The sequence below is a fragment of the Thalassophryne amazonica genome, chromosome 3 (genome assembly GCF_902500255.1).
Source record: "Thalassophryne amazonica chromosome 3, fThaAma1.1, whole genome shotgun sequence".
Lineage (NCBI taxonomy): Eukaryota > Metazoa > Chordata > Actinopteri > Batrachoidiformes > Batrachoididae > Thalassophryne > Thalassophryne amazonica.
This window is the reverse complement of record NC_047105.1, coordinates 109,221,556-109,249,197: the sequence shown is the minus strand read 5'-3', so window position 1 is coordinate 109,249,197 and position 27,642 is coordinate 109,221,556. Positions and strand designations below refer to the sequence as shown.

General features: G+C 42.5%; 1 protein-coding gene across 2 annotated transcripts in view; it reads left to right on the top strand.

Annotated features, from left to right (window-relative positions):
- hcfc1a (host cell factor C1a) overlaps positions 1-8,484 on the top strand; it is a 37,076-nt gene extending 28,592 nt beyond the window's left edge. For both annotated transcript variants that reach the window (XM_034167280.1, XM_034167279.1), the window contains 6 exons: positions 77-183; positions 285-419; positions 5,291-5,476; positions 5,585-5,882; positions 5,982-6,045; positions 6,135-8,484. In XM_034167280.1, the coding sequence (XP_034023171.1) occupies positions 77-183; positions 285-419; positions 5,291-5,476; positions 5,585-5,882; positions 5,982-6,045; positions 6,135-6,174 (830 nt within the window). In that variant the 3' untranslated portion in view covers positions 6,175-8,484. The remainder of the gene's footprint in view (positions 1-76; positions 184-284; positions 420-5,290; positions 5,477-5,584; positions 5,883-5,981; positions 6,046-6,134) is intronic.
- Positions 8,485-27,642: the final 19,158 nt, after the last annotated feature.

Genomic DNA, 27,642 nt, shown 5'->3' with positions numbered 1-27,642 from the left:
CTTTGGCTCGCAGTTAGCTTGGACAGTGGTTAGTGCATGTGTTTGACTTCGTTCTATGGTTCCATCCATTCTGCAGCACTGGCTCCATCTAGTACATTTGCACCCTCCGTATCTGTAGCAAGTCCAGCCAAGCTGCAAGCTGCAGCTGTTCTAGCAGAGGTGGCCAACGGCATCGAGGGCGAGGTGAGTCACTCTATCTTCACTCATCCTGTGGCTCTTTGTTCAGGTCACATGATGCACTTCACCTTTTAAATATGACCTCATTTTATTTTGTTGACCTGCAGAAACAAGCCCCTCCACCAGCCCAGGTGAAGCCTGTTGTGAAGAAAGAGAACCAGTGGTTTGATGTTGGAATCGTCAAAGTGACAAATATGGTTGTCACCCACTTCTACGTGCCAGCGGACGAATCACAGGGAGATGTGAGTTTCTCTTGTGGCTTACATCATGTGACTGTAACTTTAAGCCTGTTTCCACCAATGGAACCTGTTTTAAGGGGTCAGACAGCTTTGCATGTCTCCACCACATGCACTGACCCTGATTTTTGTAGCATTTTTCACAGGCGAGATAAGTCTCTGCTCTGAGGTAGGTAGGTAGGGTTGGGTGGGACTCATCGCTGATTGGTCTTTAACGCACACAGAGAAGGCAACAGACCAGACTAGTGAAACAAGGTTAGTTCTTGTGCAAGAGCACTAGAACTGAATCCGAATATAAATAGCAGAGGAGACGGATGATGTCTACCAAAGATTCAAGTACCAAAGGAGGAAAGAGAAAAATGTACGCTGTAATTGAAATTGTTACAGAATGATTGCATCATTGTGTACACAACTGCATGTGCCCGGAGGGAGTTTACTTCGATGTAGGGTTTTCACCATACTAGCATTTCAGGCTTGTTACCAATGCCACAAGGGAGATAACAGATAATTACAAGGCAATTTTTAATTAATAAATTATAGAACAAAACATCAATTTAAAAGCCAAGTGGGCTCTGTGTACATGTGTGCATACGTGTGTACGGCTTTGATCACAAACAAAACAGACATTTGCAGACATTTGCTGTTTGGAATGTGTATTTATTTTGGGTCAAGGATGAATGCTGTGAAAACGAAAAGTTGATAGGACTAATATTTTTTTGAGAAATTAGGTATATAAGGTAACAGTGGACATTGATAATTACATTCTGGACTCTTGTGCCATTCCAACAGGGGGTGGTAAATCACCTGTATACAGGGATGAAACATATCTGGTTTTTGGCAAATTTCCACTTTTTTTTTGCCAGTTGCCTGCCCCATTTTTGAGATTAATGTTGTTAGGTAGGAAGCGTTCAGTGCCGAATTTAATGCTTTTACATCAGGCACCTTTTTGGGCAGCTAAGGAGCCCTCTGGATAATAATATTGAACTGTTGGCGCACTCTCGTTGACTGTCTGCGGTTGTGATAAAGGTGGGTTAATGGTCTGTTAATGATTTTTAACTTGTTCTTAATTTATAAAGCCCTTTTCACACCGGTGCTACTTCGAGTTGCTTCATGCGGCATCATGACGACGCAGGAATGTCTGCCTCAGGTGCACGCAGCAAGTGGGCAGAGAGGAGGTGAGAATGCAGAGGAGGATCTGTAGGCAGTCTGGCTACAGTCTGTTCTCTTCTAGTTTATATTTGTTCTTGTCCAGGGCTGCAGGTCTGTGCTCTGATTTCTGTTAGTTTATCTTTCTTCCTTTGACTGTGAGCTGCGTTTGCGCGTGTGAACGAACCATCCGTGAGTAAATGTGGAGATGTCTGGAGTTATACTTGATGTAGACATGTCCTGTTGCTGGCACTCAGTCTGTGAGCAGGACATATGTCCTTTTTTGTCCTTTATTTAACACAATTATGAGAGAGTTTGAGGGGAGAGCGAGGAACTGCCTGCAGCCAGGGAGTTTTGTTTTTCTTTTAATTGTTCACATATGTGTGCGCGAATGAATCGTCCGTGAGTGGACTTGAGATGTCCGGACTTTTTACTGGATGTTGACATGTCTTGTCTCTAGCAATCAGTCTGTGAGCAGGACTTTTATGGACTTTATTTACAGTTGTAAGAGAATTTAAGAGTGAGTAGCTCCAGCGGCAGCCAAGCTGAGCATTTTTTTTTCTGTGCTCTTTGACCGTGTAGTTTTACTGCATTATGTGCAGGGTATACAAACAATCCTGCACGATTTATACTTCAGGAACAATGGAACACAGCAGGAATCATAAATTGGCATCGGGTAACGTATTGTGAGGGTGTAGCTTCCAGTCATGTTGAGTACGTTGCTTTACCCTGACTTGCATTGAAACCACTTCCTTTCTGTGTCCTGTGCTCGACGTAGAAAAAAATGAAACATTTAATTTTTGGCATCCGATTCACTTCGTCCTTTGCGTCCGTCACGGTGTTGTAGCATTGAGCTACATCGTCTCGGCACCAGGTTGCATCCATGTGGCGTCGTCATGACACTGCACGACGCAACTCGAAGTGGGCACAGTGTGAATGGGGCTTAAGACAACCTGTAAGCAGACTTGTTACTTGTGCTGCCGCTTTAAGGGTTAGGTGAATGTTGACTGTGTGGTGCTGCTTGTTCCTCTAGAGTTGACGTAGTTTCATTCCTACTGAAGAAAGTCTTGAAGCAAATGTGTTGCTTTATACTCCTCATTCTCTTCATTTTCCCCTGCTTAACCTTAAACAGCATATGTCTGTGAGTAATACTTTTTTATGTTAAACTGACCTGTTATCGTCTTCTGTAACAGTTGATAGTTGTATAGAAAACTTAAAAACAGGGGCAATGCTAACTTCTGGATGTTTACTAATGGACCTGTTTAATGATCTGCCAAGCTATAAAACTGCTTCATTCTAGTAAGGGCAGAATACTACAACCCCTGGCAAAAATTATGGAATCACCGGCCTCGGAGGATGTTCATTCAGTTGTTTAATTTTGTCGAAAAAAAGCAGATCACAGACATGACACAAAACTAAAGTCATTTCAGATGGCAACTTTCTGGCTTTAAGAAACACTATAAGAAATCAGGAAAAAAAATTGTGGCAGTCAGTAACGGTTACTTTTTTAGACCAAGCAGAGGAAAAAATATGGAATCACTCAATTCTGAGGAAAAAATTATGGAATCACCCTGTAAATTTTCATCCCCAAAACTAACACCTGCATCATATCAGATCTGCTCGTTAGTCTGCATCTAAAAAGGAGTGAACACACCTTGGAGAGCTGTTGCACCAAGTGGACTGACATGAATCATGGCTCCAACACAAGAGATGTCAATTGAAACAAAGGAGAGGATTATCAAACTCTTAAAAGAGAGTAAATCATCACGCAATGTTGCAAAAGATGTTGGTTGTTCACAGTCAGCTGTGTCTAAACTCTGGACCAAATACAAACATGGGAAGGTTGTTAAAGGCAAACATACTGGTAGACCAAGGAAGACATCAAAGTGTCAAGACAGAAAACTTAAAGCAATATGTCTCAAAAATCGAAAAATGTACAACAAAACAAATGAGGAACGAATGGGAGGAAACTGGAGTCAACGTCTGTGACCGAACTGTAAGAAACCGCCTAAAGGAAATGGGATTTACATACAGAAAAGCTAAACGAAAGGCATCATTAACACCTAAACAGAAAAAAATAAGGTTACAATGGGCTAAGGAAAAGCAATTGTGGACTGTGGATGACTGGATGAAAGTCATATTCAGTGATGAATCTCGAATCTGCATTGGGCAAGGTGATGATGCTGGAACTTTTGTTTGGTGCCTTTCCAATGAGATTTATAAAGATGACTGCCTGAAGAGAACATGTAAATTTCCACAGTCATTGATGATATGGGGCTGCATGTCAGGTAAAGGCACTGGGGAGATGGCTGTCATTACATCATCAATAAATGCACAAGTTTATGTTGATATTTTGGACAATTGAAAGGATGTTTGGGGATGATGAAATCATTTTTCAAGATGATAATGCATCTTGCCATAGAGCAAAAACTGCAAAAACATTCCTTGCAAAAAGACACATAGGGTCAATGTCATGGCATAGGGTCAATGTCAACGAGCAGATCTGATTTGATGCAGGTGTTAATTTGTGGGATGAAAATTTACAGGGTGATTCCATAATTTTTTCCTCAGAATTGAGTGATTCCATATTTTTTTCCTCTGCTTGGTCTAAAAAAGTAACCATTACTGACTGCCACAATCTTTTTTTCTTGATTTCTTATAGTGTTTCTTAAAGCCAGAAAGTTGCCATTTGAAATTACTTTAGTTTTGTGTCATGTCTGTGATCTGCTTTTTTCTACAAAATTAAACAACTGAATGAACATCCTCTGAGGCCGGTGATTCCATAATTTTTGCCAGGGGTTGTAGTAGAGAAGTGATTTTGAAAAAGGATCCCCACCACCACCACCCTCCAAAATGGGTGCTGCACTCTCTGCAGTTTATTGTTTGAAATAGCCCCTTATTCCAGAGCTTCTAAAATTCAGAAAATTTTCTGGGGGGGAATGCCCCCACACCCCCACTCGTAATTTTGGGTTTCAGCTTTTTTCGTTTGTCACCACTTTCATACCTGCGTATATTAAAGCCAAGTGGCGTCTGTGTACGTGTGTGCCGAGTGTGTGTGTATAACTTCAATCACAGACAAACTGGGGAGAGCTGACATTTGATACGTTTCTACAAACCTTGCAACACTGGTTTTTCCAGCTGTCTTCAAGGCAACATTAGGATGACAGTGACGAGCGACCTGGGAAATCACGACTTTGACACTAAAACAGCACGCAGTGCAATCTCGTCTTATCCATCAACAAACACTCTGTGACTTTACTTTTCTCTTTGCCATGGTAACACTGTGTCACAGCTCGCTGTCTTCGACTCCAGTACTTGTGAGGTGCTACGATTGGTTCTTTATCTGCTTTGAACTGAAAGGAGAGCAGTCAGTCTCTGTCCTGTGCTTTTTTTTTTAACATGATACTTGTAGTGAGAGGAGGGGCTGGCTGCGAGAACACAGTCTGCGATGTTGTTAAAACTGGATGTTATGAACAACACACTGCTGGTGGTATTGATTCCATTGCAAATTAATATGTAATCCATACCTATTTGTAGTATCGATTGGTATTGATTCATTTATTTTCTTTGACAACCCTTCTTCATTGGAGATACAGCAGCTGAGAAGGCCAAGCCAGTTATGGGGCTGGTCCAGTAAACATTTGTGACATCTGCGAAGTAGGTAGCATGCTGTTGGTGGAAATGGACCTTTTGTGTGTGTGTCTGTAATGTATTGACTTGTTGTGTGGCAGGATGACTCTGGTGTCATGCCAGACTACAGCCAGATGAAGAAAATGGAGCTGCAGCCAGGAACGGCGTACAAGTTCCGTGTGGCTGGAATCAATGCTTGTGGCCGCGGCTCTTTCTCTGAGATATCCGCTTTTAAGACCTGCCTACCAGGTTTTCCAGGAGCACCTTGTGCCATCAAAATCAGCAAGGTAAGACACACGTGGTACCATTACATTACATCCGTACTTGTGTAACAATAAATCAAATCAAAAGTAACAGTTTTGGTGACTTTTAATGACCTTTGCACCCCCTTGCAGAGCCCAGATGGAGCCCACCTGACATGGGAGCCACCCTCAGTGACGTCAGGGAAAATCATAGAGTATTCTGTGTACCTGGCTATTCAGAGCAACCAGACAACAGAGGCCAAGGCATCCACCCCGGCCCAGTTAGCCTTTATGCGTGTATACTGTGGACCGAACCCTTCCTGCTTGGTCCAGTCGTCCAGCCTCTCAAACGCCCACATCGACTACACCACCAAACCAGCCATCATCTTCCGTATTGCGGCACGTAATGAGAAGGGCTATGGCCCTGCTACACAAGTTCGATGGCTGCAAGGTTAGCGCGCCTGTTCACAAAGTCATAGAATAACAAACCGATTATTCGTGAGCTTAGAAATATCCAGCTTTTTTTTTCTTTTTTGTTCCTGCTATGTAGAGTCTAGCAAGGATGCTGCTTCAGCAAAAACGGCCCCAAAGCGACTAGGCCCCTCTCCCGATACGTAAGTCGTGTAAAGTTTCATACTGTGCTCACAGAAGTGATGAATTGTCTTCTCCCAGATTTATGCCATAATTTTTGTGTCTTTTCCAGTAAGGCTACTGGTCCAAAGAAAGCAAGGACGGACCAGTGAGATTGCTCTGAGACCCCTCCCAGTCTTTTGTCCTCTTTTTCCACTTGCTGTCCTTTTATCAGGAAGACTGACCTTCACCTCTGCACCTCTTCATCCTAATCTCATCCTCCACCCTCCAGTCTCAAATCAAGACGGCGATGAAGGTGGAGCAAGAGCGTGAAGTCAAAATGGAAGCCGATCTGAGATGTTTCTGTAGATAAATCCCTTTTTGTTCTTTTGGTCGTACTATTTTTAGAGCAACAGAAATCTAGAAGCACATTATCTTTTGCAGTCGCGTCCCCTTCCATCTTTTTTATAACTTTTTTTTTTGCTTGTTTCAGTAGTTAAGCAGTATAGAGAAGCATTTACATCTTTCACAATCTGGGAGCCAGCCTGACCGCATTGTTACGTTTTTGTTTTTTGTCCTTGTTTTGTGAATTGGGGGGATGTAGAGAGAGACTACACGAGTTGGTGTACAGTGTTGAACAGGCTGTGGAGATGATAGATTAGCTGCGAGATAAAATCGGTATGGAAACAAATAAAGCACTTGTCCTCAGAAAGAGGACATCACTCTCTTTCATTTTTTTTTTTTCTCAAATTTGCTTCATTGAGAACCAAGTCTGAGCAGTCATCGTACTGGACTCCAGTCTGCCGGTAATGTCATCACTGTGCCCCCCTCCCAAAAAAAAAAAAAACACACACACCAAATCCCCCCTGAAAGCGAGGACTGGTGGCTGAAGCTATGAAGTGGACATACAAAGAATGGCAAAGGAAGAGATTTGTGGAGAACAATGACAAACTTTGCTTGGACTGAGACTTGCAACACACACACATCTTGCAAAATTGTTCTCCAAAAAGTTAGCAAGCTATGACGGAGATCTGTATGTGTAGTTTATTTTTGTATTTTTATGTTTTGCTTTTGTTTTTCTTTCCCACCTGTGTGTATGTTGTGTGCATTTTTAAGCATCACTTTTAAACTGTTGTTCATCCCTATTGCTTGTGTTTGTGGGAAGACGACGGGTGGCTGTGTTGAGGTTGCCACTATATTTTTAAAACGTCATTCAGTTGGTTGCAGGTTGCTGCAACAGATGGTAATGGAACAGGGAGGACTTTTGTATTTGTTCCAAGTAGAACCGCAGAAGATAATAGGACTGAAGGGATGTTTGGAGAGGAGAGTTTTTACTTTGTTTACCACACATTACGCAGTGCTTGTGTTTAGTTTGCCAAACATGGAACTTCGAGGCTTGTAAGGAAAATGACATCAGTTGTTTCATGCCCTTTCTGAGTTGTGCTATACTTTGAATGCTCATGAATGTGGTGTCTCAGCTCTACTTTTTAGAATGACAAACATTTGGCATTTCCCTATCCCTTTTGATGTATGTGAATCCAATTAATAAATTTTAATTTTGTTTTTTCCTTCCATGGCTCTGTATTTCAGATTACAGATTGTGTGCAAGCTGTGATTATGTAAACTCTTTGAACGGGGGACACCTTGGGACGAAAGCCTATGTAGCCGGTGTACTCTTGTGTACATTAGTCCGTTCATAGAGTAAGAGTAAAACAAAAGCATCTTGGCCTTTTATATAATTACCTGTAACAAACTTTTTACATGTTGGTCATCTCTTGATTGCCTTTTGTGTCTTTACTTATAAAAGAATCAAATATATATAAATATAAATCTATATGGTCTCCCTGATTGTTCTGATTTGCTTCTGTCCACCTGGTTGATGGTAGAAGTCCTGAGTCACTGCTGCGTCCATGCCACAAACTTGTACAGAGAGGTTTCTGACCGGCTGTGAACGTGGACCGACCACGAGGAAACAACCGAGGTTTAGCTCAACGACATTCTCCAGCTTGCACCTTGGATTCTGTTTGTGAATTCACCCCGTTTATTTCTAGAAATGAACTTTCTCTTCATATGCATTCATAATTTTGTGCGTGTCAGTGTGTCTGTTGAACAAAACTAGACATGCATGCAGAAGCAGTGTATTTTAGTAGTGATGCCTTAAGTTAGACCATAAGCTGAAGGTTCTTAAAAAAAAAAAGGAAAAAGTTAGTTCCTCTCAAAGTGGTTACAGTTGTGTCCTTTCTCTTCCACAGTACCTTGACTGGGTCACTATTTTTGCACCCTTGTTAGATAGGTCATCAGCAGTGCCGAGGTCTCGGACGTTTTCCTCCCACACTGGAAAGAGTGCTGTTCTCAGCACTGACAGTTATTGTGAGTTTCCCTCGGTTGTTTGCAGGTTCTCTGGAAATGTCCTGTATTTTCCAATGTGTGTTTTTTGTACTGTAGGGAGTAATGTATCTTTTATCATCAAAAAATAAACATGTTAAACAAAGGGATTTTGTGTCTTCAGTACACATGTAAAACATTTTTCCCTAGGCTTCTCTGAAGCTTAGGCAGGTATGTGCCTTCTAAAATGCAGCAAGTGAATATATAGTTTGACTATTTTAAATTGGACATTTTTATTTCATCAGGTTTTTTCATTTAATTCTCAGGCAGAGTCAGAGGGCTCAACCCAAATCAACTGCATTTCATTCATTAAGTTTCACGATTCTTGATCTGATAGATGTTCACAGAGCTTTAAAATAATTAGATTTTAACATCTTACACTACCATTATGTCATTCCTTTTATCTGGAAATCTGCCTATTGTGGAAAATGCAACAGCTGAAAAAGTCCCTGTCACAGTGGCGTATTCGTAGAGCTGCTCATTACAGCGTATTGTCTACGCTGTAATGAGCAGCTCTCCGCCCACTTCACGAGTTTTTTTTCTCAATATGCAGCAGTACGAGGGCTGTCCGTAAAGTATAGGTCCTTTTTTATTTTTTTCAAAAACTGGATTTCATTCATATGTTTTTATGACAGACATGCTTGATCCCTCGTGCGCATGCGTGAGTTTTTCCACGCCTGTCGGTGACGTCATTCGCCTGTGAGCACTCCTTGTGGGAGGAGTCGTCCAGCCCCTCGTCGGAATTCCTTTGAGAAGTTGCTGAGAGACTGGCGCTTTGTTTGATCAAAATTTTTTCTAAACCTGTGAGACACATCGAAGTGGACACGGTTCGAAAAATTAAGCTGGTTTTCAGTGAAAATTTTAACGGCTGATGAGAGATTTTGAGGTGATTCTGTCGCTTTAAGGACTTCCCACGGTGCGAGACGTCGCTCAGCGCTCTCAGCCGCCATCGTCAGCCTGTTCAAGCTGAAAACCTCCACATTTCAGGCTCTATTGATCCAGGACGTCATGAGAGAACAGAGAAGTTTCAGAAGAAGTCGGTTTCAGCATTTTATCCGGATATTCCACTGTTAAAGGAGATTTTTTTAATGAAAGACGTGCGGACGGGTCCGCGCGTCGGGACGCAGCTGACGCGGAGCGGCGGCACAGGAGAAACACCTCCGTGTTGATAACCATTTGTAAAATCCAGGCGGCTTTTGATGGCTTTCAGTGGAGTGAGTATCTGAGAAATTGTTTAACAGCAGGACATGTTCCAACTTGTCCTTAAGGCTTCCAATGGAGGTGTTTTTCCTGTGGCGGAGCGTCGCGGCGGCTGCGAGCCGACGCGCGGACCCGTCCGCACGTCTTTCATTAAAAAAATCTCCTTTAACAGTGGAATATCCGGATAAAATGCTGAAACCGACTTCTTCTGAAACTTCTCTGTTCTGTCACGACGTCCTGGATCAATAGAGCCTGAAATGTGGAGGTTTTCAGCTTAAACAGGCTGACGACGCTGCCTGAGAGCGCTGCGCGACGTCTCACTCCGTGGGAAGTCCTTAAAGCGAGAGAATCACCTCAAAATCTCTCAACAGCCGTTAAAATTTTCACTGAAAACCAGCTTAATTTTTCGAACCGTGTCCACTTTGATGTGTCTCACAGGTTTAGAAAAAATTTTGATCAAACAACGCGCCAGTCTCTCAGCAACTTCTCAGACAAAGGAATTCCGACGAGGGGCTGGACGACTCCTCCCACAAGGAGTGCTCACAGGCGAATGACGTCACCGACAGGCGTGGAAAAACTCACGCATGCGCACGACGGTTCAAGCATGTCTGACGTAAAAACATATGAATGAAATCCATATAGTTTTTGAAAAAAATAAAAAGGACCTATACTTTATGGACAGTCCTCGTATGTTGAGGGCTACGCGCGTAGGACAACAGTTTCTATTTCACACTTGCATGTCATTTATTTTCACTCCAAAAGGTTCATACGTTGCCAGACTTTTAAGAACAGCTCGACCCCACCCATTAACAACAGAGGGGTCCCAACAGAAAAACAGTCTGTTTTGTCACATGCCTGACAGGAACAAATATTAAAGGGGCCGGGAGGCTTTAATATACGCTTCACACGTCAACATGTGACCAGAACAGGATCACACATCAACACTGTAGCAGTCCCAGCTGGGACACACCAAAGAAACAGAACAGGAATCACTCACTAACCACAGGTGACAACCTTGTATGGTGAATTATATCCGTTATGTGCTGAATATCCACCACACTACGTTCTCTCTACTGAAATAAGGGGACCCCTCAGTTCTTAAATACAGGCCAATCTTTATTAAACCATGCATTTTAGCCAAACTCCTTGAAAGTTTTGTCAGTGAACAACTTAAAGAATTTTTAAATATAAATAGTATTGTATCTTCATATCTGTCTGGTTTTAGAAAACAGCATAGCATACTAACAGCTGCTACAGTGGTATGTAAAAGTTTGGGCACCCCTGATGATTTCCATGATTTTCCTTTTATAAGTCATTGGTTGTTTGGATCAGAAATTTCGGTTAAATATATCATATAGCAGACGAAGACACTGATATTTGAGATGTGAAATGAAGTTTCTAGCATTTACAGAAAGTGTGCAATAATTATTTAAACAAAATTAGGCAGGTGCATAAATTTGGACACCCATTTCATTTTATTGATTTGAATATATTTAGCTCTAATTATTGGGCCATAAAATTGGTTTGGTAAGCTCCTTGACCCTTGACCTCCTTACACATGTGAAGCCAATCATGAGAAAGGGTATTTAAGGTGGCCATTTGCAAATCAAATCAGTTTTATTTATATAGCACCAAATCACAACAAACAGTTGCCCCAAGGCGCTTTATATTGTAAGGCAAAAGCCATACAATAATTACAGAAAAACCCCAATGGTCAAAACGACCCCCTATGAGCAAGCACTTGGCGACAGTGGGAAGGAAAAACTCCGTTTAACAGGAAGAAACCTCCAGCAGAACCAGGCTCAGGGAGGGGCAGTCTTCTGCTGGGACTGGTTGGGGCTGAGGGGAAAGAATCAGGAAAAAGACATGCTGTGGAAGAGAGCAGCTGTTGCAGAACAAATGTTTCTCCTCTTCGCATCTCTTCTAATGAGTGGCAACATGGGAGCCTCTAAACACCTCTTAAATGACCTGAAAACAAAGATTGTTTAACATCATGGTTTAGGGAAAGGATACAAAAAGCTATCTCAGAGATTTCACCTGTACGTTTCCACTGTGAGGAAAACAGTGAGGAAATGGAAGACCACAGGCACAGTACTAGTTAAGGCCTGATAAGCTGGAGCAAAAGATGGTGAGAACAGTCATAGTCAACCCACAGACCTGCTCCAAAGACCTACATGATCTTGCTGCAGATAGTGTGTCTGTGCATCGTTCAACTATACAGCGCACTTTGCACAATGAGATGCTGTAATGCAGAGGAAGCCTTTTCTGCGTACACACCACAAACAGTCGCTTGAGGTATGGTAAAGCACATTTGGACAAGTCAGCTTCATTTTGGAATAAGGTGCTGTGTACTGATGAAAGTAAAATTGAGTTATTTGGACATAACAAGGGTGGTATGCATGGCTGAAAAAGAACAGCATTCCAAGAAAAACACTACCTACAGTAAAATTTGGAGGTAGTTCCATCATGCTGTGGGGCTGTGTGGCCAGTGCAGGTACTGGGAATCTTGTTAAAGTTGAGGGTCACATGGATTCCAGTCAATATCAGCAGAATCTTGAGAACAATGTTCAAGAATCAGTGACAAATTTGAAGTTGTGCCGGGGCTGGATCTTTCAACAAGACGATCCTAAATACTGATTGAAAATACGACTGAAAATCTGTGGTGTGATTTTAAGCGGGCTGTCCATGCTCGGAAATCAACAACCTGACTGAACTGGAGATGTTTTGTAAAGAAGAATGGTCCAACATACCTTCAACCAGAATCCAGACTAACTGGAAGCTATAGGAAACATTTAGAGGCTGTTATTTCTGCAAAAGGAGGATCTACTAAATATTGATGTATTATTTCTGTTGGGGTGCTCAAATATATACACCTGCCTAATTTTTGTTTAAATAATTATTGCACACTTACTGTGATTCCTTTAAACTTCATTTCATTTCTCAAATATCACTGTATTTGTCTGCTTAAGATATATTTAACTGAAATTGCTGATCCAAACAGCCAATGATTTATAAAGAAAAATCATTAGGGGTGGCAAAACTTTTACATACCACTGGGTGCTGCTATTTTGAGGGATTGAGAGGGAAACTTTCTTAGTCAGTGTGCATGACTACTTCTAAACGATTTTGCAATGTCATTTTAGAAACTGTACCTGTATCTCATACTGGCTCAGTGCTGTGATTTATATATATATATATATATATATATATATATATATATATATATATATATATATATATATATTTGTTGTGCGTGACAGTTGCTCATGTCTGTTTGTATTGCTGTACTTTGTGACTGTGGCAATAGAGGGAGGATGCATACTCTGCATGCTCTACACACCATGAGATACATAAATGTATAAGTATACACACATTGCCAGTCAATGGTTTGGACACTTTTTCTATTCAATTGAAGGGGAAGAGTGTCCAAAACATTTGACCGGTAGTGTATGTCTAATAGCATTTTTGATGACTTCATATGACATCTGTGTGACTTCATTATGAAGTCTTTCATACCAGTGAATCACAAATATTTTGATGATCAATATATTCTTTAGATAACCCATCTAAATGTAGGCCTCTTGGTAGTTGATCTATATGTAAAAGGTGTTTTTGGACCATATTTTCCTTGACCTTTGGCCAAAACACTTCAAAAACTAGTACCTCTAGATAGCCATCCAAATAATATTCCCACCAATTTTGAAGGAAATCCATCCAACTATTTTGATTTATCTTGCCAACAGACATGCACACACGCCAATGAAAACAATACCCTGCTTCACCAGCGTGTAGCTGTTCATGTTAGGGGTCACCACTGCAGATCATCTCTCCTTCTCACCCTGTCCTCTGCATTTTCTGTCACACCAACCACCTGCATGCTGTTCCTTGCACATCCATAAGCCTCTTTGGCCTCCCTCTTCTTGTGCCTGGTAGCACCATCCTCAGCATCCTGATACGCTATGTGCCCGTGTGTACAAAAACCATATCAACCTCACCCCTCTGACTTTGTCTTTATAAACCAACTTTGTTTTGCTGATGTAATATCTTAAGATATTACATATACTTAATGGATGCTGGATTGATGATGGATTAGAAGCAGGTGTGATTGTGAGAAACAAATTTCTGCACAGAAATGGATGAAATCAGCAAGGTAAACTGGTAGTTTGTGACTGATTTACAGCTGTCACACCCCCACATAACCCTGGGAATGATTTTGTTTGAAGGTAGCTGAAGCAGACACTTTTCCCTTCTCTGTTTCACAACATATGACCCCAATTTCCATAACTGGGCAGCCATGTTTCATCAAATGCTGACATCGATGACGAGATCAAACAACAACTCATGTGTGCAGGAACTGTCTTCAGCCAGCTTTGAACAAATGTTTCCAACAATAGAGACCTTCAGCACAAGATGAGATGTGTTGTCATGTTAACCCTGCTGAATAGACCTCAGACCTGGACCACCTACCGCCGCCACCTAAAGACCCTCAACTAATTCCACCAACACTACTTGAGGAGTATCCTCCACATCAGGTGGGAAGACCACTGCACCATCATCAGCTTCCTAGCTGAAGCCAAGCTCCAGAGCACAGAATGTGTCATTATCAAAAACTTCGAGAGCATCAAGTCCTTCGGGGTGGGTGGGTCACATCATTACGATGGATGATGGCCAGCTTCCCAAGCAGATCTTCTGCTCCCAGTTGAGCGAAGGAAGACAGTCCAGAAGAGGGCAGAAGATACCCTTAAAGGACCTCCTGAAGCACAACCTCAAGAGCTGCTCCATCGACTGAAAGACCTGGGAAGAACAAATGAGGGGCCGAGCCATTTAGCGAGCAATGATCCACACAGGAGTGGAAGTCTTTCAAAAAAATGCAGATGAACACCACAGAGGAGAAGAGAAGAAAGAGGAAAGGAGAGAGGGCAAGACCCTGACCGGCAGAAGCTTCCTGCAGCAATCATGTGCAACATCTGTCAGAAATATTGTGCTTCAAGACTGGGCCTGTTCAGTCATCTCTGTGTCCACCATTCTGTCTGGGAATCAATCAAGAAACCATCTTCCTTACTTCTGAGAAACTGCCACGATGACTACGACATGTAGCTTGAAATTAGCTTATCAGTTTAATTCACTTCTAAAGCTGAGGTTTGGTGCCCACCAAAGGCGCTGTTGCTTTCCACTTTAGTATTGTAAATACATTCTGGAGTTAATGATGGTTTCAAGGGAAAGCCAAGAATCACCCACAAATCCTGATGCTGGCTTGATGCTTGATGTCATTTTTTGTACATTTTGGTTCCATTTACTGTGCATTTTAGTCCCATCCACTTTGCTCCATTGAAGAACTCCGCTACCATTTTGTAAAAATGCATGTGATATGAGGAAGCTAAATCCTTCCACACACTCTGCTTCGGTATCGGCGGTTCAACGGTGTGTCGGCAGTTTGCCTGTTGCTGCAGGGTTAAGTTATCTGCTGCGCGGAAACAGGTCCGTCTCTGTCCCACTCCTGCCAGCTTCCTGTTCCAAGAAGAAACACCTAATTTAAGTAAAATATCAAATGACACGGATCTATTTAATTGTCATATAAAACAAATAATGATTGTTTTCCATTCGTACAATGGAAAGAATGAACAGGGAGGACTTTTGTGCATAACCATATCTTCTACAAGCGGAACACAAGCGCATGTAAACTTCATGACATGCCCCTGCAGGTCAGTACAAGATGGCTGGTTGGTTTGTCATCCAGTTGCTTCAGAGATAAAGTTGTCGTGTCTAAATGTAGCAGCTTTGCTCTGCCTTGTGATTTTGACTCCTCCCACTCACTCCTCTCAGGATGCAAACTCACAATTTCCAACATGGGAGGCGAACACTCTGACCAGTCGGCTAAAAACCCGGGCTCTGACCTGAGTGGCCAGAGAATCTTTCAGCTGTCAGGGGAGTGAGGCCTGTTGACGAACACATGCACAGTGACTCCTGCTGGCCTCCGTCACACAAATACAACAAAAACACAGTAATGCAAAGCAGCGGCAGCAACTTTGACAATGTCAAACAGGTGCTCAGAGTGCTGCTCCTGTTTAGTACATTAATTGTGCTATTTAATTGTATTTTTTCTACCTTTCTTTGACAACCTTTCCAGTAGAAATCAGATATTGTTTTCTCTTTCAGATTACTTCATTAATATTTTTATATAAATAAAAAACTCAGTCTCACGGCATGTCGTGATTCAGCAGCATGAAATATACATTAATCTATTAGTTTGTGATATTGTCACGAAAAGCGCCTCATTTTCATCATGGCAGTACGAATTCATTCTAATTCATTCTGTGATGGCTGCACAAAATTAAAAATGAAGCGGGGGGTCAGGGGTAGTTATGGTTAGGGTTGGGGGAAGGAGTAGGATTAGGTTATTGTTAGGGTTGAGGTAGGAATAGGCTTAGTAATAGTGAGTTAAAAAAAACCATCACGAAAATTTGAATCATTTCGTGATGGGAGCACGAAAATAAATAAATAAAAAAACCACAAGACTGGGCTGAAATAAATCAGTTACAGATAGACCACAAATCAGAAATCTATAATTTACTTATTCACCATTAGAGGGCAGTGTTTATCTCAGGGTATTTCACTTCTTTCCCCAGACTTTTGTTATCTGAATTAATTTCCAAATTCAGGCCTTACAAGGCCTCCAGCCAAGGGCCCCCAAAAATATTTCAGTTAGTTATAACCTTAATCAGTTATTAATTTGATGATTGAAAGTAGTTTCACGGTATTTCGTCAGAGCGTGGGCTTTTTTTGTCTTTGTGTGGCTCTTTAAAGATGCTTAATGCCAACCATGTTTACCTGAAAAAGGTAGGTATGAACCACTTTTACACAGTATGACCCCTTTAATGCTGATTCACCTTTTATATGGTGGAGGTGTCTGCATCAGTGCCACAAGATCATGTGGCAAGATCAAAGCAGATTTTCTTTTGTCTGGCAGACTCAGAAACCATCTCTCCAGATTTTAGTAATTTCAGTGTGAGAAATGTTTTGAGATCAGAGAATATAGATGTGTTGCTTGTACTATGCCAAAACCATCTGAAATTGTGTGTGTGTATATATATATATATATATATATATATATATATATATATATATATATATACAACCCCTGGCAAAAATGATGTAATCACCGGCCTCTGAGGATGTTCATTCAGTTGTTTAATTTTGTAGAAAAAAAAAGCAGATCACAGACATGACAAAACTAAAGTCATTTCAAATGGCAACTTTCTGGCTTTAAGAAACACTAAGAAATCAGGAAAAAATTGTGGCAGTCAGTAACGGTTACTTTTTTAGACTCCAGTTTCCTCCCATTCGTTCCTCATTTGTTTTGTTGTGCATTTTCGATTTTTGAGACATATTGCTTTAAGTTTTCTGTCTTGACGCTTTGATATCTTCCTTGGTCTACCAGTATGTTTGCCTTTAACAACCTTCCCATGTTGTTTGTATTTGGTCCAGAGTTTAGACACAGCTGACTGTGAAAAACCAACATCTTTTGCAACATTGCGTGATGATTTGCCCTCTTAAGAGTTTGATAATCCTCTCCTTTGTTTCAATTGACATCTCTCGTGTTGGAGCCATGATTCATGTCAGTCCACTTGGTGCAACAGCTCTCCAAGGTGTGATCACTCCTTTTTAGATGCAGACTAATGAGCAGATCTCATTTGATGCAGGTGTTAGTTTTGGGGATGAAAATTTACAGGGTGATTCCATAATTTATTCCTCAGAATTGAGTGATTCCATATTTTTTTCCCTCTGCTTGGTCTAAAAACGTGACCATTACTGACTGCCACAATTTTTTTTCCTGATTTCTTATAGTGTTTCTAAGGGCCCTGTCCCATTAGCGTTTAGGAGGATTTGCGCATGAAATGAGGAGACAAAAGCTGAGCGTCCGCAACAAAGGTGGGCGGAAATGACAAATGTCCCGGGGTGGATCAGCAAATACATGAGGAAGAAAAGCGGATATAACAGAGAACAGAAGCGAAGGCGACCGCGGAGGCGCCCCCATGAGGGGCACAGCGGCTGTGATGCACTCGCTTCATCCATGCCCACTCTGTCTGCATGCGCGACATACCATTTGCGACCGTGATGTGGCCGTGCTGGGCACGTGTCATATCTGTTTTGCACGCTGTCCCGGTCCGCGTCCAAGCTGCGCCAACCCGTCGGTTGCGGATATCAGCGGATGACAGGGGATATGCAGCGCGTTGGTTGTGTATGTCCTGCGTATGTCTTCAGTATGTGTTCAGGCAGTGATGCGAATCTCATCTGCAGCAGGATTTTTGAGCAGCTCAAAAATCCTGGCTGCGGACATGCGTGCCTCTGCGGATGATCACGGACGTGTTCGGATGGTGGCCGACTCATACAGGAATGTTACACGGTTATTGCGGTTGTTTGGCGGATGTGGGCCACTTTTGTGTGCATTCCATCCGCAAATCTTCCTAAACGCCAGTGGGACAGGGCCCTTAAAGCCAGAAAGTTTCCATTTGAAATGACTTTAGTTTCGTGTCATGTCTGTGATCTGCTTTTTTCCTACAAAATTAAACAACTGAATGAACATCCTCCGAGGCCGGTGATTCCATAATTTTTGCCAGGGGTTGTATATGTATATATATATATATATATATACATATATTAATATATATATATATACGAGGTCTGTCAAAGTATAGGTCCTTTTTATTTTTTTCAAAAACTATATGGATTTCATTCATATGTTTTTACGTCAGACATGCTTGAACCCTTGTGCACATGCGTGAGTTTTTCCACGCCTGTCGGTGACGTCATTCGCCTGTGAGCACTCCTTGTAGGAGGAGTCGTCCAGCCCCTCGTCGGAATTCCTTTGTCGGAGAAGTTGCTGAGAGACTGGCGCTTTATTTGATCAAAATTTTTTCTAAACCTGTGAGGCACATCGAAGTGGACACGGTTCGAAAAGTTAAGCTGGTTTTCGGTGAAAATTTTAACAGCTGATGAGAGATTTTGAGGTGATACTGTCGCTTTAAGGACTTCCCACGGTGCGAGACGTCGCGCAGCGCTCTCAGGCGCCATCGTCAGCCTGTTTCAAGCTGAAAACCTCCGCATTTCAGGCTCTGTTGATCCAGGACGTCGTGAGAGAACAGAGAAGTTTCAGAAGAAGTCGGTTTCAGCATTTTATCCGGATATTCCACTGTTAAAGGAGATTTTTTTAATGAAAGACGTGCGGACGGATTGCAGCGTCGGCTCGCAGCCGCTGCGACGCTCCGCCACAGGATAAACACCTCTGTTGGAAGCCTTAAGGACAAGTTGGAACATGTCCAACTGTTAAACAATTTCTCATATACTCACTCCACTGAAAGCCATCAAAAGCCGCCTGGATTTTACAAATGGTTATCAACATGGAGGTGTTTTTCCTGTCCCGTCCACAGCTGAGGAACCTTTCATTCCAGCCATATCTGAGGATAATCTGAAGAGACCTGGTATCAAAGATGTCCAATCATCGCCGTCCAAGACTCAACCACACAGTAAGACAGGAAACACCAGGACCCTGAAGACTCAGACCTTTAGTCTCTTGCAAAGATATTGGCATCTCCATATGCCTGTCTCCAGTGGTCTCATGATCCATAAGCTCTTCCCAGGCGCCGATTGAACTCAAAGTCTGAGGATCCGGAGATATGAATGTCACTGTTGGGATACAGTTGTGCTAAAACGTTTACATACCGTGGCAGAATTTTTGAGGTTTTTTTTGGCCATTTTTGTTGTGTTCACATACCCTGGTGATTTTGGCCTGATAACATGCACACAAGTTGACACCAAGGGGTTTGAATAGTTACAAAAAGTAACCATCCTCACCTTTGATCTATTTGCTTGTAATTAGTGTGTGTGTGTGTGTGTGTGTGTGTGTATAAAATGTTTGAGTTTCTGGGCTTTCTTGCATCTTTCATCCAGTGCTGCACTGTCATTTTTGGTTTCTGAGTCATAGGGAAAGCAAAGGAAAGGTCAAAGAAAAGGTTGTCGGCATCCGTCCGTCTCGAGAGAAGATGGTGTAGCTCCTTTGGTCAGCTCCATTTCCTGGAGTGGCTGTGCAAGTCGATGCATGAGTGACAATCTCTGTCGCATTTGGTCCAGACAAAAGATGTTGACCGTTGTGCCGGTTGCTGCTGCTCCTTTCGCCTGGCTCTCTTTTGGGTGGTGGATGTGTGCTGCGCTTCCTCTGAAATTTTCACGCCCTGCCCAACCAGAAGATCATGGGTTCAAATCCCCGCCTGACTGGAAAATCACTAAGGGCCCTTGGGCAAGGCCTTTAATCCCCTATTGCTCCCAGTGTGTAGTGAGCGCCTTGTATGGCAGCACCGTGACATCGGGGTGAATGTGAGGCATAATTGTAAAGTGCTTTGAGCGTCTGATGCAGATGGAAAAGCGCTATATAAATGCAGTCCATTTACCATTTACCAACCCTCCAAGAGCCTTCTGCCAGTTGGCCGTAGAGGAGGTCCTTTGGAATGCGGCCTGCAGGGGCGTAGCACCAAATTCTGGGCCCTAGGTACTAGCCATATTGAAGACCCACCCGCCCCCACACACACTGTTGTTTTTTGTTAACGCAAACATCAAATTTCTAATGCGTAGTCAAACCAGGCCTAAATCATGTATACCTTAGATCACACCTGGGAGTCAGAACCCTTTTTAAAGTTGGGGGAGCAATATTGAGTTGGTGGGTCTGGGGGACCAAATTGCACCATTTTCTAGAAAAATGGTGCAATTTGGTGCATTCCCATCTGTTAAAATGCACAGGAATGCACCAATTTGCACCACTTTTCTAGAAAATGGTGCAATTGGTCCCCCAGACCCCCAACTCAATATAGCGAGCTTTCAAGCTCACCTCTGTTTCGAAGAAGATGGTTAGCAGCTGCTTTCCCTCATTTAGTTTTCTTTCCCTGTCCTTTTTTTCCTCTTCTTTTTTGAAATCCGTACTTTGATTTTTTAGGAAAGACATTTTATTTCAGCCTGTGATGAAGTAGCACTTCATCACATGAATTGTGTAAAGTAAATAATTGTATAGCACTTGGAATTGCTGATTTGCATTTTGGTTCATATTGTATTTTAAAGTTGGTATAAATGATTCTTGATTGGGAATTGGAGCATTTAGTAAAATGGGGTTTTGTCTTTCAGATCCTGTGAAGGAGAATATTGAGACTTCAGGGTCAGATGGGGGTAAATGAGTAGGATGAAGTTGATTGAAAAGGCCTCTTTACTTACCTGTCTGGTGCCCTCTCCAGGGAGTTCAGGCAAAACTTTTTTTATAAGCCTGGATCCCATTTAAAGGTTTTGGGAGAGGCCATCAGATGGGGATGGGATGGGGGGGGGGGGACAATTGGTAGTTGGAGGTTTAGGTATTGAAAAATGTTTTAGCATTTGTGTAGAGGGTTTTAGGTGTGTGTGTGTGTGTGTGTGTGTGTGTGTGTGTGTGTGTGTGTGTGTGTGTGTGTGTGTGTGTGTGTGTGTGTGTGTGTGTGTGTGTGTGTGTGTGTGTGTGTGTGTGTGTGTGTGTGTGTGTGTGAAGTTTAAAGGTAGTTTTAAAATGTTTGTATTTATGATAAAGGAGAAACATTTGCAATGGAGGAGGTGGTTCAGTCCAATCAGGAGCAGAGGATAAAAAATGGTGCCAGCTGGCTCATTTTGGGTGCGGCTGTTGATGGAGGCTGAGCTACTCCTTGGAATTGCTTTGAGTACTGGGCTCCTGTTGATATTGAAGAATAGAAAGAGATAAAAAAAAAAAAACGGTTTCTGCTTGGTCATCACTGTTTCCAGCCGCTCACAGGTCGTCGATGTCACAAGTGGTGTCAGAAGTGGGGGCTACGCAACAGTGAAGGTACGATGACCAGAGGCTCAAAGAAACCAGGCCAAGAAGGCGAACCTGATGAGGGAGGTGCTACCTCGGCTGATCAAGGAGCCATGGCGGCACCTATCCCTTAAGGGAAATTGGAGGAGCTGACGGACTTGGTGAAATCTCTGCTGAAGACGCAAGCAGCCAGAGACCAGAAAATGGAAAAGGAGTTGTCACGTCAGGAGCAAAGATGGAAAGGGATGTAGCACCAATTTCAGCAAATTCAGCAGCATGTTAATTTGCTTGAAGAGGACAGACCTGACCCTTCTATAGTTCGGCCCCGCACAGTTGCAAGTGATGGTGATGATGTATCAGATGGAGGAGTCAGTCAGGTAGGCCGTGTTTTCAGGCCTCAGAATGAACCTAGGCTACTGCCTTTAACAGCAGATGATGATATTAAACATTTTCTTGTGACATTTGAGAGAATGGCCCAGGTGTGTCGGTGGCCCAGAGAGGAATGGGCTATCCGGTTGATACCTCTGTTGACAGTTAAAGCACGCATGGCCTACATTCTTATGGATGTTTCAGATACTGAGGACTATGATAAAGTGAAAGAGGCAATCTTAGCTAAATATGAAATAACTGCTGATACTTACTGGCGTCGTTTCCAGTCATTGAAGATTGAGCAAGGAGAGACACCACGTGAGCTTTATGTACGATTGAAAGATGTTTTTAAAATGGATCAAACCTGAAAAATTAACTGTCAAAGATATATGTGAGCAGATAATCTTGGAGCAGTTCTTAAGGATGGTCCATCCGGAGTTGGAGATTTGGATTCGTGAGCATGATCCAAAAACAGCAGAAGAAGCGGCTCGCCTTGCAGAAGTCTTCATATCAGCCAGGAGGGGGAATAAGAGTGCTAATTTTGGCCGGGAGACTTACCAGGCTTATCGCAGTAAGTCTATTGGGGGTGATTATGGCGCTGGTCAACATCAGGTTAGAAATTTTTCAAGCAGTAGGCAGCCTATTGCTCATCCCTCTATGTTAAAAATTCATCTTTTAAGTCTTCTAAGCAGGATGTAAGATGTTACTACTGTAATGGTTTGGGCCACATTCAGCACTTTTGTCCAGCCCTTAAGGCTAAGCCTTCACTTTGTTCAGTCCCCAGGTCTAGTACTGTAGAGACTGTGGAACAGAAAGGTTGCATTGTAACCGTTTTAGTGAACGGTCAGCGGAGGGAAGCTTTACTGGATACAGGATGTTTTCAGACGTTAGTAAATGCTAGTCTGATTGTGGGAGAAAAGTTGAGTCAGGGGGGAACAAGAATTAGTTGTGTTCATGGAGATGAGCATAATTACCCCACGGCTGAGGTATATTTAACTGTGGGGGGTCAAACTTATCTTTTGCCTGTTGCGGTGGTACCTACTCTGCCATATTCAGTGATATTGGGTAATGATATCCCAACTCTTTTAGACCTTATCAGTTTGAGGGTAAGCAGTCTGATCTGTTAGGTGAAGGAGAATCTGGGGGTTTAGAAGAAGAATCTTCAGATTCACCAGGTCCATCAGTGAGTGGAGAGTGTTTCATAGAACTTGTAAACTCTTGCCATGTAGTAATGAGAGCAAAAAGTGCAAAAGGAGGGTTAAATGAGTTGCCTTTTTTTGGAGAGTACTTTGAAGTTCAGCCAGCGAAGGCCCGTAAGTCGAAGGCGCAGAGGAGGAAGGACAAATTTAAAGGCTCTCAGGGGAAAGGAATTGAAATTCCTAAACCAATTGATTTGTTTGATTTTGATATTCCTGCAGATGTAGGTACACTGCAGAAAGATGACCCCACACTTAAGCCATGGTTGGCTAAAGTAACTGAGAATGAAGGGGTCCAACAGGGCCAGATAAGTTGCCTGGAGGATGTTGTTTATGTGAAAAAAGGGGGTATCTTGTACCAGAGAAAGGACAAGGGTGAAGCTTTGGTCTTCCCATTACAGTTCAGGCATAAGGTTATGGAACTTGGTCATTCAGTTCCATGGGCAGGACACTTGGCCTTCCATAAGACTTTAAGCAGGATTAGTAGATTTGTTTGGCCAGGGATGTATACTGAGATTTCTAAATTCTGCAGTTCTTGCGAGAAATGTCAGTTGACTTCAGGAAAAGGAGTTGTACGTGCCCAATTAGAATCGATGCCAATTATTGAAACACCTTTTGAAAGGATAGGGATGGATATTGTGGGTCCCTTACAAAAGAGTTCCTCGGGGAATCGTTTCATATTGGTTATGTGATTACGCTACGAGATACCCAGAAGCCTTTCCCCTCAGGTCAGTTAAGGCGAAGCATATTGCAAACTGTCTCCTACAGCTTTTTTCTCGAGTAGGAATAGTGAGAGAAATCTTGACAGATTGTGGGACAAATTTTTTGTCCAAACTTTTGCAGCAAGTGTACAAACTATTAGGGGTTAAAGGAATTAAGACCACGCCTTATCACCCCCAAATGGACGGGTTGGTGGAGAGATACAATCAGACCCTTAAAAACATGCTGCGCAAGTTTGTTTCTACCACAGGTACAGATTGGGATCAATGGCTGCCCTATCTTTTATTTGCCTACCGGGAAGTGCCGCAGGCATCAACTGGGTTCTCCCCCTTTGAATTGCTTTATGGGCGCCAGATTAGGGGCCCTTTGGATCTCCTTAAGGACTATTGGGAGGATCCTAAGCCAGAAGGGGAGAATGTGGTGGCGTATGTGGTAAAGATGAGGGAGAGACTGGAGGAGATGGCTGCATTGGCATATGATAATATGAGAGCAGCCCAACGTCATCAAAAGTCCTGGTATGACCAGAAGGCAAGAGACAGAGTTTTTACTCCAGGCCAGAAAGTAGTGTTGTTGCTCCCAACCAGTGAGAATAAGTTGCTAGCAAAATGGCAGGGACCTTATGAAATCATCAGACGAGTAGGTAAAGTCACATATGAACTGTATATGCCTGATAAACTCAAGAAGCATCAGAAATTTCATGTGAATTTACTGAAAGAATTCCAGAGTCGTGAAGAACCTATTCAGCAGCACTTATTGGTTCGGGTAGTTCAGGATGAAGAGGTATCTGAGAAGTTCTTTCCAACTTGCACTGTAGATTCTGGGTCAGTTGACCTGTCACATCTGTCTACCAAAAAGCAGGAAGCCATTCAACCACTTTTGGATCCAGAACTCTTTCAGGAGAGTCCAGGGTTCACGTCGCTTGTACAGCACAAGATACGGATTAAGGAAGATGCCCCGGTACGACAGAGGAGTTACCGGATACCAGAGAGATTGGTGCCAGTGCTCCGTAAGGAGATTCAGTTGATGTTGGAAATGGGGATTATTGAGGTCTCATGCAGTGAATGGTGTAGTCCGATTGTTCTGGTGCCAAAGAAGGACGGCTCGCTAAGGTTTTGTATAGACTTCAGATATTTGAATGCTATTTCCAACTTTGATCCATATCCAATGCCCAGGGTGGATGATCTGCTGGAAAGAGTGGGCAGAGCCAACTATATCACCACATTGGACCTGAGCAAAGGATATTGGCAGGTGGCTCTGGCACCAGAGATAAAGGAACTGACGGCCTTTAAGACACCTTTTGGTATGTATCAGTTTAAAGTCATGCCTTTTGGCCTTCAGGGGGCGCCGGCAACATTTCAACGGCTAATGGATTTTGTTTTGAGGGATGTGTCAGACTTTTCTGCAGCATATTTGGATGATGTGGTGGTGTACAGTCAGTCGTGGGAAGATCATGTGGTTCACCTTCAGGAAGTACTGAAGCGCATTAAAGCAGCAGGGCTGACTGTTAATCCTCACAAATGCGCTGTGGCTCAGAGGGAAGTTGAGTAACTTGGTTTTGTGATTGGCTTTGGAAAGATAAAGCCTCAGGTGGGGAAGATGGAGGCTATTCAATCCTTTCCAGTGCCTACTACGAAAAAGAAGATGAGGCTTTATTGGAATGGTGGGATGGTATAGGAAGTTCATCCCGCAGTTTGCAGATAGAGCGGCAGTGTTGAATGACCTTACCAAGGCCTCTGCCCCCACTAAGGTCATTTGGACGGAGGAATGTGATAGGGCATTTAAAGACCTTAAGGAAGCGGTCTGCTCTCAACCAGTTTTGCATAGTCCAGATTTCAACAAGCAGTTTATTTTGCAGACTGATGCATCTGGAGTGGGTCTTGGAGCAGTCCTTCTCCAGGAGATGGAGATGGAGGGGGAGAGGAGACCGGTGGTGTTCCTGAGTCGGAAGTTATTGGAGAGAGAGGGAAGGTACTCCACTATTGAAAGGGAGTGTTTGGCTATGAAGTGGGCCATTGAATCCCTTCGTTACTATCTACTCGGACGGCACTTCATTTTGGAGACAGATCATCGTGCTCTCCAGTGGCTGAAACGTATGAGGGATGCCAATACACGCATCGCAGGATGGTATCTTTCCTTGCAACCATATGAATTTACTGTTCAGGACAGACCAGGAAGGTCAAATGTGGTGGCTGACTGTTTATCCCGGGTGTCTGAGACCTAAGGTATTGGGTTTTCTGGGAGAAGGGGAAGGAAATGTGATGAAGTAGCACTTCATCACATGAATTGTGTAAAGTAAATAATTGTATAGCACTTGGAATTGCTGATTTGCATTTTGGTTCGTTTTGTATTTTAAAGTTGGTATAAATGATTCTTGATTGGGAATTGGAGCATTTAGTAAAATGGGGTTTTGTCTTTCAGATCCTGTGAAGGAGAATATTGAGACTTCAGGGTCAGATGGGGGTAAATGAGTAGGATGAAGTTGATTGAAAAGGCCTCTTTACTTACCTGTCTGGTGCCCTCTCCAGGGAGTTCAGGCAAAACTTTTCTTATAAGCCTGGATCCCATTTAAAGGTTTTGGGAGAGGCCATCAGATGGGGATGGGGGGGGGGGGGGGAGAATTGGTAGTTGGAGGTTTAGGTGTTGAAAAATGTTTTAGCATTTGTGTAGAGGGTTTTAGGTGTGTGTGTGTGTGTGTGTGAAGTTTAAAGGTAGTTTTAAAATGTTTGTATTTATGATAAAGGAGAAACATTTGCAATGGAGGAGGTGGTTCAGTCCAATCAGGAGCAGAGGATAAAAAGTGGTGCCAGCTGGCTCATTTTGGGTGCGGCTGTTGATGGAGGCTGAGCTACTCCTTGGAATTGCTTTGAGTACTGGGCTCCTGTTGATATTGAAGAATAAAAAAAGACAGTTTCTGCTTGGTCATCACTGTTTCCAGCCGCTCACAGCTCGTCAATGTCACACAGCCTAAACACTAGGGCTGCAACTAACGATTATTTTACTAATCAATTCATCGGTCGATTATTTTTTTAGATTAATTGTTTTGGGGTTTTTTTTACGTGCATGTGAGTTTTGCCATTATTTCTTTAAGTGAGTTATTAAAAGGCCTTTATCACGCAACATCAGTGTTTGAGCTTGTAACAAAATTGTTATATTCTTGTCAAAAACATACCTGGAGTAGTGTTTTGTTTTATTTAGCACATACATACATCACCAACACACCAAAAAGAGATTTATCAGGTTTCACTCGATTATGAGCATTTTTAGATGCCAACAGCAACTATCTCAACCACTGACAACATATTACAGCAAGAGTCCACAAAAGTATTTTAAAGGCCTGACTAAAGTGTAATATGTGATCATTAAAAACATATTTTCATGAAAAAAGACACAAATGTGCAGTTAACTGCATTTTATTTTTTCTTGTGTAAAACACAGCTTATATATGGTTTGAACGAAACAAATTGTCATTAAACTTAAATAAAACAGGGATGAAGTGGAGGTGTAAGAGTCAATAGGTGTTCACAGGAAACATTTATTTCTATATATGTTCATTGTTAGTTGGATTTATCTTCTGTTGTTTAATCAGTTTCTTTCTCTAAAATTGTATTGTAGCATTACTGGTTGTTGTTGCTATTATTAATAATAAAAGTAGTAAGTCCCTTCGGCTGCTCCCTTGTTTTGTACTCGGAGTCACGACAGCAAATCCAAGGTGGATCTGCATGTTGAATTGGCACAGGTTTTAAGACGGATGCCCTTCCTGACGCAACTCCACATTACATGGAGAAATGTGGCAGGGGTGGGATTTGAACCCGGAACCTTCTGCACTGAAACCAAGTGCTTTAACCACTTGGCCACCACCCCTTTTGCTATTATTATTAATATATAAATAAAAAAAAATTAAATATTACAATTTGTAATACATTTGACTCTTT